Source organism: Oncorhynchus nerka, unplaced genomic scaffold (assembly GCF_034236695.1).
Source record: "Oncorhynchus nerka isolate Pitt River unplaced genomic scaffold, Oner_Uvic_2.0 unplaced_scaffold_3167, whole genome shotgun sequence".
Classification (NCBI taxonomy): Eukaryota; Metazoa; Chordata; class Actinopteri; order Salmoniformes; family Salmonidae; genus Oncorhynchus; species Oncorhynchus nerka.
In genome coordinates this window covers 10001-26295 of record NW_027038131.1, presented here as the reverse complement: position 1 = coordinate 26295, position 16295 = coordinate 10001, and the positions used below count along the sequence as shown (strand labels likewise).

The 16295-nt window shown below is 45.8% G+C and overlaps 1 protein-coding gene across 1 annotated transcript in view; it reads left to right on the top strand.

Moving 5' to 3' along the window:
- Positions 1-1862: 1862 nt before the first annotated feature.
- LOC135566832 (WD repeat-containing protein 19-like) overlaps positions 1863-16295 on the top strand; it is a gene marked incomplete at its 3' end in the record, with an annotated part of 21030 nt that continues 6597 nt past the window's right edge. The window contains exons 1-7 of the mRNA XM_065014432.1: positions 1863-1941; positions 2569-2660; positions 9357-9422; positions 11974-12099; positions 12388-12503; positions 14156-14271; positions 14512-14592. Of these exons, the coding sequence (XP_064870504.1) occupies positions 1936-1941; positions 2569-2660; positions 9357-9422; positions 11974-12099; positions 12388-12503; positions 14156-14271; positions 14512-14592 (603 nt within the window). The remainder of the gene's footprint in view (positions 1942-2568; positions 2661-9356; positions 9423-11973; positions 12100-12387; positions 12504-14155; positions 14272-14511; positions 14593-16295) is intronic.

Below are 16295 nucleotides of genomic sequence, written 5' to 3'. Positions count from 1 at the left end.
CTATTATCTATCCTTTACCCCTACCTACAGTATACTGCTGTTACTGTCTATTATCTATCCTTTACCCCTACCTACAGTATACTGCTGTTACTGTCTATTATCTATCCTTTACCCCTACCTACAGTATACTGCTGTTACTGTCTATTATCTATCCTTTACCCCTACCTACAGTATACTGCTGTTACTGTCTATTATCTATCCTTTACTCCCTACCTACAGTATACTGCTGTTACTGTCTATTATCTATCCTTTACCCCTACCTACAGTACACTGCTGTTACTGTCTATTATCTATCCTTTACCCCTACCTACAGTATACTGCTGCTACTGTCTATTATCTATCCTTACTCCCTACCTACAGTATACTGCTGCTAATGTCTATTATCTATCCTTACTCCCTACCTACAGTATACTGCTGTTACTGTCTATTATCTATCCTTTACCCCTACCTACAGTATACTGCTGTTACTGTCTATTATCTATCCTTTACCCTACCTACAGTATACTGCTGTTACTGTCTATTATCTATCCTTTACCCCTACCTACAGTATACTGCTGTTACTGTCTATTATCTATCCTTTACCCCTACCTACAGTATACTGCTGTTACTGTCTATTATCTACCTGTATGTACATACTGTATATACCTCAATTACCTCGTACCCCTGTATATGACTCAGTACGGGTACCCTGTTAATAGCCAAGTTATTACCTAGTACCCCTGCACATTGACTCGGTACTGGTACCCTGTGTATATAGCCAAGTTATTACCTGGTACCCCTGGACATTGACTCAGTACTGGTACCCCGTGTATATAACCATGTTATTACCTCGTACCCCGTGTATATAGCCATGTTATTACCTGGTACCCCTGTATATGACTCAGTACTGGTACCCCGTGTATATAACCATGTTATTACCTCGTACCCCTGGACATTGACTCAGTACTGGTACCCCGTGTATATAACCATGTTATTACCTCGTACCCCTGGACATTGACTCAGTACTGGTACCCCGTGTATATAACCATGTTATTACCTCGTACCCCTGGACATTGACTCAGTACTGGTACCCTGTGTATATAGCCAAGTTATTACCTCATACCCCTGCACATTGGATCTTCAGTACTGGTACCGTAGAAAACTAGTTATTACCTCGCACTCTGACATTGACTCAGTACTGGTACCGTGTATATAGCCAAGTTATTACCTCATACCCCTGGACATTGACTCAGTACTGGTACCCCGTGTATATAGCCATGTTATTACCTGGTACCCCGTGTATATAGCCATGTTATACACTCATTGTGTATTATAACTTGTATTATTTGTCTAATTTCTTTCTCTCTGCATTGTTGTCCACATATCAACATTTTGAGCCTGTTTCTCAGTTATATTATTTGTATTACAAGTGTAACTAAATTATTAAATAAAATCAAATGTTATTTTTCATATGCTTCGTAAAACAGACTAAGTAAGCATTTCACTGTTATTCTACACCTGTTGTTTTACGAAGCATGTGAGGAATACATTTGGTTGTAAAATGAGATCTGTATTTAATTTTCAATATGTCATTATTAAGGGGGTATTGTGTGTGTGTGTGTGTGTGTGTGTGTGTGTGTGTATATGGGTGAGATTTAAAATAAAATCTATGTAAATCAATGTTGAAGTCAGGCTGTAAAACAACAAAATGTGGAATAAGTCAAAACAGGTACGAATATTTTGTGAAGACCCCATGTTTGTAAGCGAAACACCGGTATTTGACTGGCATCTGCTGGTCCAAACAGGAAGACGCTCCAGAGCGGCGCTCATTGGCTGTTGCCATGACATCGCTTCGTTGGATATGCGGATTGAGGAGTGAAGCATTCTGGGATATTGACACAAATTTGCAGCGATGCTTTGGTGAAGATTTACTCAAGACTAAAACACTCTACAAAAATGAAGGTATTGTTGCCTAGAAACAACACGGTATAGTTATATGAATATCTGTATATACTTCCTTAAACCGGGTATTTCAATTATCTACGCGTTTATATTTTTGGTTGTGGTGTCCCCGAACCCAAATCATTGCTAATGTTAGCTGGCTAGCTAGCTAACGTTACCAGTAAGGCTACTTCTTGGCTAACTAATCATTTGCGCCAAGTCAAACCACCTGTTAGAACTATCTCCCTTTATTGGGACGGGGTTGTTGGTAGCGAACTTGAGTGGGGAAAATATAGCGATAAGAGGACGTACCTGTACGGTGGAGTCGGGATTCGTACCCAGGCTGAGGGTGGTTGTATGTTTGTAGACCAGGAGTTTCTGTATATCCTCTTCCCCTCTGATTTGAACTGAAACAGGCGGGGAGAACGCTCTATTGTTTCTACTGATGATAAGCTCTTTAACGTTACCCACTAGACCAAATGATTCCTTCTCTCTCTCTCCCTCTCTGTCTCGCTCTCTCTCTCTGTCTCTCTCGCTCTCTCTGTCTCTCTCTCGCTCTCTCTCTCTCCCTCTCTCCCTCTCTCTCTCTGTCTCTCTACCCTCTCTCTGTCTCTCCCTCTCTCTCTCTGTCTCTCTCTCTCCCTGCAGCGTGTTTTCACCCTCACAGACAGAGCTTGGTTGGGGTCCTGTCTCCAGTACAAATGGCAGAAGACCCTGGGGAACTACATCGCTGTCGCAGGGTGAGTTGTTGCTCTGATGGTTGTCAGGTCTTCATCATACATGTTATTATGGTGTAAAACTCCTGGTCCAGGGGGTTTAGTGCAGGTCTTCATCATACATGTTATTATGGTGTAAAACTCCTGGTCCAGGGGGTTTAGTGCAGGTCTTCATCATACATGTTATTATGGTGTAAAACTCCTGGTCCAGGGGGTTTAGTGCAGGTCTTCATCATACATGTTATTATGGTGTAAAACTCCTGGTCCAGGGGGTTTAGTGCAGGTCTTCATCATACATGTTATTATGGTGTAAAACTCCTGGTCCAGGGGGTTTAGTGCAGGTCTTCATCATACATGTTATTATGGTGTAAAACTCCTGGTCCAGGGGTTTAGTTGCAGGTCTTCATCATACATGTTATTATGGTGTAAAACTCCTGGTCCAGGGGGTTTAGTGCAGGTCTTCATCATACATGTTATTATGGTGTAAAACTCCTGGTCCAGGGGGTTTAGTGCAGGTCTTCATCATACATGTTATTATGGTGTAAAACTCCTGGTCCAGGGCGTTTAGTGCAGGTCTTCATCATACATGTTATTATGGTGTAAAACTCCTGGTCCAGGGGGTTTAGTGCAGGTCTTCATCATACATGTTATTATGGTGTAAAACTCCTGGTCCAGGGGGTTTAGTGCAGGTCTTCATCATACATGTTATTATCATTTACATTTTACATTTAAGTCATTTAGCAGACGCTCTTATCCAGAGCGACTTACAAATTGGTGCTTTCACCTTATGACATCCAGTGGAACAGCCACTTTACAATAGTGCATCTAGGTCTTTTAAGGGGAGGGGGAGAAGGATTACTTTATCCTATCCTAGGTATTCCTTAAAGAGGTGGGGTTTCAGGTGTCTCCGGAAGGTGGTGATTGACTCCGCTGTCCTGGCGTCGTGAGGGAGTTTGTTCCACCATTGGGGGGCCAGAGCAGCGAACAGTTTTGACTGGGCTGAGCGGGAACTGTACTTCCTCAGTGGTAGGGAGGCGAGCAGGCCAGAGGTGGATGAACGCAGTGCCCTTGTTTGGGTGTAGGGCCTGATCAGAGCCTGGAGGTACTGAGGTGCCGTCTCCCTCACAGCTCCGTAGGCAAGCACCATGGTCTTGTAGCGGATGCGAGCTTCAACTGGAAGCCAGTGGAGAGAGCGGAGGAGCGGGGTGACGTGAGAGAACTTGGGAAGGTTGAACACCAGACGGGCTGCGGCGTTCTGGATGAGTTGTAGGGGTTTAATGGCACAGGCAGGGAGCCCAGCCAACAGCGAGTTGCAGTAATCCAGACGGGAGATGACAAGTGCCTGATTAGGACCTGCGCCGCTTCCTGTGTGAGGCAGGGTCGTACTCATGGATGTTGTAGAGCATGAACCTACAGGAACGGGCCACCGCCTTGATGTTAGTTGAGAACGACAGGGTGTTGTCCAGGATCACGCCTGGGCGTTCTTAGCGCCTGGGAGGAGGACACAATGGAGTTGGCCAACCGTGATGGCGAGATCATGAACGGGCAGTCCTCCCCGGGAGGAAGAGCAGCCCGTCTTGCCGAGGTTCAGCTTGAGGTGGTGATCCGTCATGATCCACACTGATGTCTGCCAGACATGCAGAGATGCTATCTCACACTGGTCATCAGAAGGGGTGAAAGGAGAATATTTAACACTAGTATCGTCTGCATAGCAATGATAGGAGAGACCATGTGAGGTTATGACAGAGCCAAGTGACTTGGTGTATAGCGAGAATAGGAGAGGGCCTAGAACAGAGCCCTGGGGGACACCAGTGGTGAGAGCACGTGGTGAGGAGACGGATTCTCGCCACGCCACCTGGTAGGAGCGACCTGTCAGGTAGGACGCAATCCAAGCGTGGGCCGCGCCGGAGATGCCCAACTCGGAGAGGGTGGAGAGGAGGATCTGATGGTTCACAGTATCGAAGGCAGCCGATAGGTCTAGAAGGATGAGAGCAGAGGAGAGAGAGTTAGCTTTAGCAGTGCGGAGCGCCTCCGTGATACAGAGAAGAGCAGTCTCAGTTGAATGACTAGTCTTGAAACCTGACTGATTTGGATCAAGAAGGTCATTCTGAGAGAGATAGCGGGAGAGCTGGCCAAGGACGGCACGTTCAAGAGTTTTGGAGAGAAAAGAAAGAAGGGATACTGGTCTGTAGTTGTTGACATCGGAGGGATCGAGTGTAGGTTTTTTCAGAAGGGGTGCAACTCTCGCTCTCTTGAAGACGGGAGGGACGTAGCCAGCGGTCAGGGATGAGTTGATGAGCGAGGTGAGGTAAGGGAGAAGGTCACCGGAGATGGTCTGGAGAAGAGAGGAGGGGATAGGGTCAAGCGGGCAGGTTGTTGGGCGGCCGTGCCGTCACAAGACGCGAGATGTCATCTGGAGAGAGAGGGGAGAAAGAGGTCAGAGCACAGGGTAGGGCAGTGTGAGCAGAACCAGCGGTGTCGTTTGACTTAGCAAACGAGGATCGGATGTCGTCGACCTTCTTTTCAAAATGGTTGACGAAGTCATCTGCAGAGAGGGAGGAGGGGGAGGGGGAGGAGGATTCAAGAGGGAGGAGAAGGTGGCAAAGAGCTTCCTAGGGTTAGAGGCAGATGCTTGGAATTTAGAGTGGTAGAAAGTGGCTTTAGCAGCAGAGACAGAGGAGGAAAATGTAGAGAGGAGGGAGTGGTGTAAAACTCCTGGTCCAGGGGTTTAGTGCAGGTCTTCATCATACATGTTATTATGGTGTAAAACTCCTGGTCAGGGGTTTAGTGCAGGTCTTCATCATACATGTTATTATGGTGTAAAACTCCTGGTCCAGGGGGTTTAGTGCAGGTCTTCATCATACATGTTATTATGGTGTAAAACTCCTGGTCCAGGGGGTTTAGTGCAGGTCTTCATCATACATGGTATTATGGTGTAAAACTCCTGGTCCAGGGGGTTTAGTGCAGGTCTTCATCATACATGTTATTATGGTGTAAAACTCCTGGTCCAGGGGTTTTAGTGCAGGTCTTCATCATACATGTTATTATGGTGTAAAACTCCTGGTCCAGGGGTTTAGTGCAGGTCTTCATCATACATGTTATTATGGTGTAAAACTCCTGGTCCAGGGTGTTTAGTGCAGGTCTTCATCATACATGTTATTATGGTGTAAAACTCCTGGTCTACCTGTTATATCTATTAATATAATACCAGTCTGTATTCACCCTGGACCAGAGCTACCTGTTATATCTATTAATATAATACCAGACTGTATTCACCCTGGACCAGAGCTACCTGTTATATCTATTAATATAATACCAGTCTGTATTCACCCTGGACCAGAGCTACCTGTTATATCTATTAATATAATACCAGTCTGTATTCACCCTGGACCAGAGCTACCTGTTATATCTATTAATATAATACCAGTCTGTATTCACCCTGGACCAGAGCTACCTGTTATATCTATTAATATAATACCAGTCTGTATTCACCCTGGACCAGAGCTACCTGTTATATCTATTAATATAATACCAGTCTGTATTCACCCTGGACCAGAGCTACCTGTTATATCTATTAATATAATACCAGTCTGTATTCACCCTGGACCAGAGCTACCTGTTATATCTATTAATATAATACCAGTCTGTATTCACCCTGGACCAGAGCTACCTGTTATATCTATTAATATAATACCAGTCTGTATTCACCCTGGACCAGAGCTACCTGTTATATCTATTAATATAATACCAGTCTGTATTCACCCTGGACCAGAGCTACCTGTTATATCTATTAATATAATACCAGTCTGTATTCACCCTGGACCAGAGCTACCTGTTATATCTATTAATATAATACCAGTCTGTATTCACCCTGGACCAGAGCTACCTGTTATATCTATTAATATAATACCAGTCTGTATTCACCCTGGACCAGAGCTACCTGTTATATCTATTAATATAATACCAGTCTGTATTCACCCTGGACCAGAGCTACCTGTTATATCTATTAATATAATACCAGTCTGTATTCACCCTGGACCAGAGCTACCTGTTATATCTATTAATATAATACCAGTCTGTATTCACCTGGACCAGAGCTACCTGTTATATCTATAATATAATATAATACCAGTCTGTTATATCTATTAATATATAATACCAGTCTGACCAGAGCTACCTGTTATATCTATTAATATAATACCAGTCTGTATTCACCCTGGACCAGAGCTACCTGTTATATATATTAATATAATACCAGACTGTATTCACCCTGGACCAGAGCTACCTGTTATATCTATTAATATAATACCAGACTGTATTCATCAGTTTTGGGTCTGGTACCCATCACTGGGACACCAATGCCCACCTTCTACTGTAGGCTAAATATCCATATTGGACAAGACAGTTGTTCTATTTTATTCTGCTCTATTCAGTTCTGTTCTATTCAGTTCTGTTCTATTCTGTTCTGCTCTATTTCATTCTGTTCTATTCAGTTCTGCTCTATTCAGTTATGTTCTATTCAGTTTATGTTATATTTCATTCTGTTCTATTCAGTTCTGCTCTATTTCATTCTGTTCTATTCAGTTCTGCTCTATTCAGTTATGTTCTATTCAGTTTATGTTATATTTCATTCTGCTCTATTCAGTTCTGTTCTATTCAGTTCTGTTCTATTCAGTTCTGCTCTATTCAGTTCTGCTCTATTATGTTCTATACAGTTCTGTTCTATTCAGTTCTGTTCTATTCAGTTCTGCTCTATTCAGTTCTGTTCTATTCAGTTCTGCTCTATTATGTTCTATACAGTTCTGTTCTATTCAGTTCTGTTCTATTTCATTCTGTTCTATTCAGTTCTGTTCTATTCAGTTCTGCTCTATTCAGTTCTGTTCTATTCAGTTCTGCTCTATTTCATCTTTTCTATTCTAAACTATACTGTTATGTACTGTACTGTTATGTACTGTACTGTTATGTACTGTACTGTTATGTACTGTACTGTACTGTACTGTTATGTACTGTACTGTTATGTACTGTACTGTTATGTACTGTACTGTTATGTACTGTACTGTACTGTTATGTATTGTATGTACTGTTATGTACTGTATTGTTATGTACTGTTATGTTACTGTACTGTTATGTACTGTACTGTTATGTACTGTACTGTTATGTACTGTACTGTTATGTACTGTATTGTTATGTACTGTACTGTTATGTACTGTACTGTTATGTACTGTTATGTTACTGTACTGTTATGTACTGTTATGTACTGTACTGTTATGTACTGTACTGTTATGTACTGTTATGTACTGTACTGTTATGTACTGTACTGTATGTACTGTTATGTACTGTTATGTACTGTTATGTACTGTACTGTTATGTACTGTTATGTACTGTTATGTACTGTTATGTACTGTTATGTACTGTACTGTTATGTACTGTTATGTACTGTTATGTACTGTTATGTACTGTACTGTTATGTACTGTTATGTACTGTACTGTTATGTACTGTGCTGTTATGTACTGTTATGTACTGTACTGTTATGTAATGTACTGTTATGTACTGTACTGTTATGTACTGTTATGTACTGTGCTGTTATGTACTGTTATGTACTGTACTGTTATGTACTGTACTGTTATGTACTGTTATGTACTGTTATGTACTGTACTGTTATGTACTGTTATGTACTGTACTGTTATGTACTGTACTGTTATGTACTGTACTGTTATGTACTGTTATGTACTGTGCTGTTATGTACTGTTATGTACTGTACTGTTATGTAATGTACTGTTATGTACTGTACTGTTATGTACTGTTATGTACTGTGCTGTTATGTACTGTTATGTACTGTACTGTTATGTACTATACTGTTATGTACTGTAATGTACTGTTATGTACTGTACTGTTATGTACTATACTGTTATGTACTATACTGTTATGTACTATACTGTACTGTTATGTACTGTTATGTACTGTTATGTACTGTGCTGTAATGTACTGTACTGTTATGTAATGTACTGTTATGTACTGTACTGTTATGTACTGTACTGTTATGTACTGTACTGTTATGTACTATACTGTTATGTACTGTTATGTAATGTACTGTTATGTACTGTACTGTTATGTACTGTACTGTTATGTAATGTACTGTTATGTACTGTTATGTACTGTACTGTTATGTACTATACTGTTATGTACTATACTGTTATGTACTATACTGTACTGTTATGTACTGTTATGTACTGTACTGTTATGTACTGTACTGTTATGTACTATACTGTTATGTACTATACTGTTATGTACTATACTGTACTGTACTGTTATGTACTGTACTGTTATGTACTATACTGTTATGTACTATACTGTTATGTACTATGTACTGTTATGTACTATACTGTTATGTACTATACTGTTATGTACTATACTGTTATATACTATACTGTTATATACTATACTGTTATGTACTATACTGTTATGTACTATACTGTACTATACTGTTATGTACTATACTGTTATGTACTATACTGTACTATACTGTGCTGTTGTGTACTATAATGTTATGTACTGTACTGTTATGTACTATACTGTACTATAATGTTATGTACTATACTGTTATGTACTATACTGTACTATACTGTGCTGTTGTGTACTATAATGTTATGTACTGTACTGTTGTGTACTATACTGTACTAGTTTAATTCTATACTATTTTACTGTGTTCTGTTCTAAAGATCTGACAGCTCAGTGAAGATATTTGACAGACATGGACAGAGGAAGAATGAACTAAATCTACCTGGGTGAGTTCAACATACAGAAACACATCTATCTGGCCTGCTACTAACACATCTATCTGGCCTGCTACTAACACATCTATCTGGCCTGCTACTAACACATCTATCTGGCCTGCTACTAACACATCTATCTGGCCTGCTACTAACACATCTACCTGGGTGAGTTCAACATACAGAAACACATCCATCTGGCCTGCTACTAACACATCTACCTGGGTGAGTTCAACATACAGAAACACATCCATCTGGCCTGCTACTAACACATCTATCTGGCCTGCTACTAACACATCTATCTGGCCTGCTACTAACACATCTACCTGGGTGAGTTCAACATACAGAAACACATCTATCTGGCCTGCTACTAACACATCTATCTGACCTGCTACTAACACATCTGACCTGCTGGGACAATACTGACACATCTGACCTGCTGGGACCATACTGACACATCTGACCTGCTGAGACGATACTGACACATCTGGCCTGCTGGGACCATACTGACACATCTGACCTGCTGGGACGATACTAACACATCTGACCTGCTGGGACGATACTGACACATCTGACCTGCTACTAACACATCTGACCTGCTAGGACGATACTAACACATCTGACCTGCTGGGACGATACTGACACATCTGACCTGCTGGGACGATACTAACACATCTGACCTGCTGGGACGATACTGACACATCTGACCTGCTGGGACAATACTGACACATCTGACCTGCTACTAACACATCTGACCTGCTACTAACACATCTGACCTGCTACTAACACATCTGACCTGCTACTAACACATCTGACCTGCTGGGACGATACTGACACATCTGACCTGCTACTAACACATCTGACCTGCTGGGACCATACTGACACATGTGACCTGCTGGGACAATACTGACACATCTGACCTGCTGGGACGATACTGACACATCTGGCCTGCTGGGACGATACTGACACATCTGACCTGCTGGGACGATACTGACACATCTGACCTGCTGGGACGATACTGACACATCTGACCTGCTACTAACACATCTGACCTGCTACTAACACATCTGACCTGCTACTAACACATCTGACCTGCTACTAACACATCTGACCTGCTACTAACATATCTGACCTGCTGGGACCATACTGACACATCTGACCTGCTGGGATGATACTGACACATCTGACCTGCTACTAACACATCTGACCTGCTGGGACCATACTGACACATCTGACCTGCTACTGACACATCTGAACTGCTACTAACACATCTGACCTGCTGGGACCATACTGACACATCTGACCTGCTACTAACACATCTGACCTGCTACTAACACATCTGACCTGCTGGGACCATACTGACACATCTGACCTGCTGGGACCATACTGACACATCTGACCTGCTACTAACACATCTGACCTGTGGGACCATACTGACATCCCCCTCCCTCCCTCCCTCTGTCTTCCCCCTCCCTCCCTCTGTCTTCCTCCTCCCTCCCTCTGTCTTCCTCCCTCCCTCCCTCCCTCCCTCTGTCTTCTTCCCTCCCACCCTCCCTCCCTCCCTCTGTCTCCTCCCTCTGTCTCCTCCCTCCCTCCCTCCCTCCCCTCCCTCCCTCCCTCCTCCCTCCCTCCCTCTCTGTCTCCCTCCCTCTGTCTCCCTCTCTGTCTCCCTCTCTGTCTCCCTCTCTGTCTCCCTCTCTGTCTCCTCCCTCCCTCCCTGTCTCCCTCCCTCTCTGTCTCCCTCCCTGTCTCCCTCCCTCTGTCTCCCTCCCTGTCTCCCTCCTCTCTGTCTCCCTCCCTCTCTGTCTCCCTCCCTCCCTGTCTCCCTCCTCTCTGTCTCCCTCCCTCCCTGTCTCCCTCCCCTCTCCTCCCTCTCTGTCTCCCTCCCTCTCTGTCTCCCTCCCTCTCTGTCTCCCTCCCTCTGTCTCCCTCCCCCTGTCTTCCCCCTCCCTCCCTCCCTCTGTCTCCCTCCCTCCCTCCCTCCCTCCCTCCCTCCCTCTGTCTTCTTCCCTCCCACCCTCCCTCCCTCTGTCTCCCCCTCCCTCCCTCTGTCCCTCCCTCTGTCTCCCCCCCTCCCCCCTCCCTCCCTCTGTCTCCCTCCCTCCCTCCCTCCTCCCTCCCTCCCTCCCTGTCTCCCCTCTCTGTCTCCCTCCCTCTCTGTCTCCCTCCCTGTCCCCTGTCTCTGTCTCCTCCCTCCCTCTCTGTCTCCCTCTCTGTCTCTGTCTCCCTCCCTCCCTCCCTCTCTCCTCTGTCTCCCCCTCCCTCCCTCCCTCCCTGTCTCTGTCCCTCCCTCTGTCTCCCTCCTGTCTCCCTCCCTGTCTCCCTCCCTCCCTCTGTCTCCCTCCCTGTCTCCCTCCCTCTCTGTCTCCCTCCCTCCCTGTCTCCCCTCCCCCTCCCTCTCTGTCTCCCTCTCTCTGTCTCCCTCCCTCCCTCTGTCTCCCTCCCTCCTCCTCCTCCTGTCTCCCTCCCTCTCTGTCTCCCTCCCTCTCTGTCTCCCTCCCTCCCTGTCTCCCCCTCCCCCATCCCTCTCTGTCTCCCTCTCTCTGTCTCCCTCTCTCCCTCCCAGGCGTTGTGTAGGGATGGACTGGGATAAGGACGGAGACATCTTGGCAGTGATCTCTGACAAGTCCAGCTCCGTTTACCTCTGGGACGCTAACGTCAACAAGACCTCACAGATAGACAGCGGCATGAGGTGGGCTGGACTCACCCACCTCACCCACCTTACCTACCTCACCTACCTCACACACCTCACCCACCTCACACACCTCACCCACCTCACCTACCTCACCTACCTCACACACCTCACACACCTCACCTACCTCACCTACCTCACACACCTCACCCACCTCACCTCACCCACCTCACACACACACACACACACACACACACACACACACACACACACACACACACACACACACACTGTTTGCAGGCCATAACATTCCCCAGTATTCCTTACTGTCTGTGTTGGTTTCCATAGAGACCAGATGTCATTCATCCTGTGGTCGAAGGCTGGGCCCCTATTGGCTGTCGGGACTAACAAAGGAAACCTGCTGATCTACAACCAACAGACGTCACGCAAGATCCCTGTCCTGGGTAACAACACACTGTCCTGGGTAACAACACACTATCCTGGGTAACAACACACTCTGTCCTGGGTAACAACACACTGTCCTGGGTAACAACACACTGTCCTGGGTAACAACACACTGTCCTGGGTAACAACACACTGTCCTGGGTAACAACACACTGTTCTGGGTAACAACACATTGTCCTGGGTAACAACACACTGTCCTGGGTAACAACACACTGTCCTGGGTAACAACACACTGTCCTGGGTAACAACACACTGTCCTGGGTAACAACACACTGTCCTATAACAACACCTGGGTGTCAACACACTGTCCTGGGTAACAACACACACTGTCCTGGGTAACAACACACTGTCCTGGGTAACAACACACTGTCCTGGGTAACAACACACTGTCCTGGGTAACAACACACTGTCCTGGGTAACAACACACTGTCCTGGGTAACAACACACTGTCCTGGGTAACAACACACACTGTCCTGGGTAACAACACACTGTCCTGGGTAACAACACACTGTCCTGGGTAACAACACACACTGTCCTGGGTAACAACACACACTGTCCTGGGTAACAACACACTGTCCTGGGTAACAACACACACTGTCCTGGGTAACAACACACTCTGTCCTGGGTAACAACACACTGTCCTGGGTAACAACACACTCTGTCCTGGGTAACAACACACTGTCCTGGGTAACAACACACTGTCCTGGGTAACAACACACACTGTCCTGGGTAACAACACACTGTCCTGGGTAACAACACACTGTCCTGGGTAACAACACACTGTCCTGGGTAACAACACACTCTGTCCTGGTAACAACAACACACACTGTCCTGGGTAACAACACACTGTCCTGGGTAACAACACACTGTCCTGGGTAACAACACACTGTCCTGGGTAACAACACACACTGTCCTGGGTAACAACACACTGTCCTGGGTAACAACACACTGTCCTGGGTAACAACACACTGTCCTGGGTAACAACACACACTGTTCTGGGTAACAACACATTGTCCTGGGTAACAACACACACTGTCCTGGGTAACAACACACACTGTCCTGGGTAATAACACACACTGTCCTGGGTAACAACACACACTGTCCTGGGTAACAACACACTGTCCTGGGTCCTGTAACACACACTGTCCTGGGTAACAACACACACTGTCCTGGGTAACAACACACACTGTCCTGGGTAACAACACACACTGTCCTGGGTAACAACACACACTGTCCTGGGTAACAACACACACTGTCCTGGGTAACAACACACTGTCCTGGGTAACAACACACACTGTCCTGGGTAACAACACACACTGTCCTGGGTAACAACACACACTGTCCTGGGTAACAACACACTGTCCTGGGTAACAACACACACTGTCCTGGGTAACAACACACACTGTCCTGGGTAACAACACACACTGTCCTGGGTAACAACACACACTGTCCTGGGTAACAACACACACTGTCCTGGGTAACAACACACACTGTCCTGGGTAACAACACACACTGTCCTGGGTAACAACACACACTGTCCTGGTTTTGGTTTTAAATTCTTACGTACTCTCTTTCTCTGTCACACTGCGCACGCAAACACACACACACACACCACACACACACACACACACACACACACACACACACACAGGAAAGCACACTAAACGTATCACCTGTGGCTGCTGGAGTTCTCAGAACCTGTTGGCGCTGGGCAGCGAGGACTGCAGCGTAACCATTAGCAACCAGGAGGGAGACACCATCCGACAGGTAACACCGTCATTGTAAATAATAATGTGTTGTTAACTGACTTGCCTAGTTAAATAAAAGGATAAATTAACACACCATCCTACAGTACTTCTCTGTCAACCTTTCTCTCGTTCTCCCTCCGTCTCTCTCCTCTCTCTATCCTCCCTCCATCTCTCTATCCTTCTCTCCCTCCATCTCTCTCCTCTCCTCTCCCCTTCCCCCCCGTCTTCACCTCCCTCCCCATCTCCCTCCCCCTCCCAGACGTCGGTGCGTTCTGACCCAGCTGATGTCCAGTTCTCTGTGATGAAGACAGACGAGAGGTCTTCCCCAGGAGAGAGCACAGTGAGTGTTGCTGTGTAACATAGAGCTGGGTAACATAGAGAGCACAGTGAGTGTTGCTGTGTAACATAGAGCTGGGTAACATAGAGCTGGGTAACATAGAGAGCACAGTGAGTATTGCTGTGCCAGTCTATTACTGACTGTTCATGAAGCGTTTCCTTACGGGCCACATAGAGCTGGGTAACATAGAGCTTGGGTAACATAGAGCTTGGGTAACATAGAGCTTGGGTAACGTAGAGCTGGGTAACGTAGAGCTGGGTAACGTAGAGCTGGGTAACGTAGAGCTGGGGTAACGTAGAGCTGGGGTAACGTAGAGCTGGGTAACGTATAGCTGGGGTAACGTAGAGCTGGGGTAACATAGAGCTGGGGTAACATAGAGCTGGGGTAACATAGAGCTGGGTAACATAGAGCTTGGGTAACATAGAGCTCGTTTCTAGTTTATCCCATCCCAGCTCTACGGTATCAAATGAAGAGGTCTGTCTTCTCTCTCCGTCTTCTCTCTCCGTCTTCTCCCTCTGTCTTCTCTCTCCGTCTTCTCCCTCTGTCTTCTCCCTCTGTCTTCTCCCTCTGTCTTCTCTCTCCGTCTTCTCTCTCCGTCTTCTCTCTCCGTCTTCTCGCTCTGTCTTCTCCCTCTGTCTTCTCCCTCTGTCTTCTCTCCGTCTTCTCTCTCCGTCTTCTCTCTCCGTCTTCTCGCTCCGTCTTCTCCCTCTGTCTTCTCCCTCCGTCTTCTCCCTCTGTCTTCTCCCTCTGTCTTCTCCCTCTGTCTTCTCGCTCTGTCTTCTCCCTCTGTCTTCTCCCTCTGTCTTCTCCCTCTGTCTTCTCCCTCTGTCTTCTCCTTCTGTCTTCTCTCTCCGTCTTCTCTCCGTCTTCTCTCTCCGTCTTCTCTCTCCGTCTTCTCGCTCCGTCTTCTCCCTCTGTCTTCTCTCTCCGTCTTCTCTCCGTCTTCTCTCCGTCTTCTCCCTCTGTCTTCTCCCTCTGTCTTCTCCCTCTGTCTTCTCCCTCTGTCTTCTCCCTCTGTCTTCTCCCTCTGTCTTCTCCCTCTGTCTACTCGCTCCGTCTTCTAGGGTTCCATAGGGCTGGTATATAGTAGTGCACTATGTAGGGAATAGGGTTCCATAGGGCTGGTATATAGTAGTGCACTATGTAGGGAATAGGGTTCCATAGGGCTGGTATATAGTAGTGCACTATGTAGGGAATAGGGTTTCATAGGGCTGGTATATAGTAGTGCACTATGTAGGGAATAGGGTTTCATAGGGCTGGTATATAGTAGTGCACTATGTAGGGAATAGGGTTCCATAGGGTTGGTATATAGTAGTGCACTATGTAGGGACTAGGGTTCCATAGGGCTGGTATATAGTAGTGCACTATGTAGGGACTAGGGTTCCATAGGGCTGGTATATAGTAGTGCACTATGTAGGGAATAGGGTTCCATAGGGCTGGTGTATAGTAGTGCACTATGTAGGGACTAGGGTTCCATAGGGTTGGTATATAGTAGTGCACTACGTAGGGAATAGGGTTCCATAGGGTTGGTATATAGTAGTGCACTATGTAGGGAATAGGGTTCCATAAGGCTGGTATATAGTAGTGCACTATGTAGGGAATAGGGTTTTATAGGACTGGTATATAGTAGTGCACTATGTAGGGAATAGGGTTCCATAGGGCTGGTATATAGTAGTGCACTATGTAGGGACTAGGGTTCCATAGGG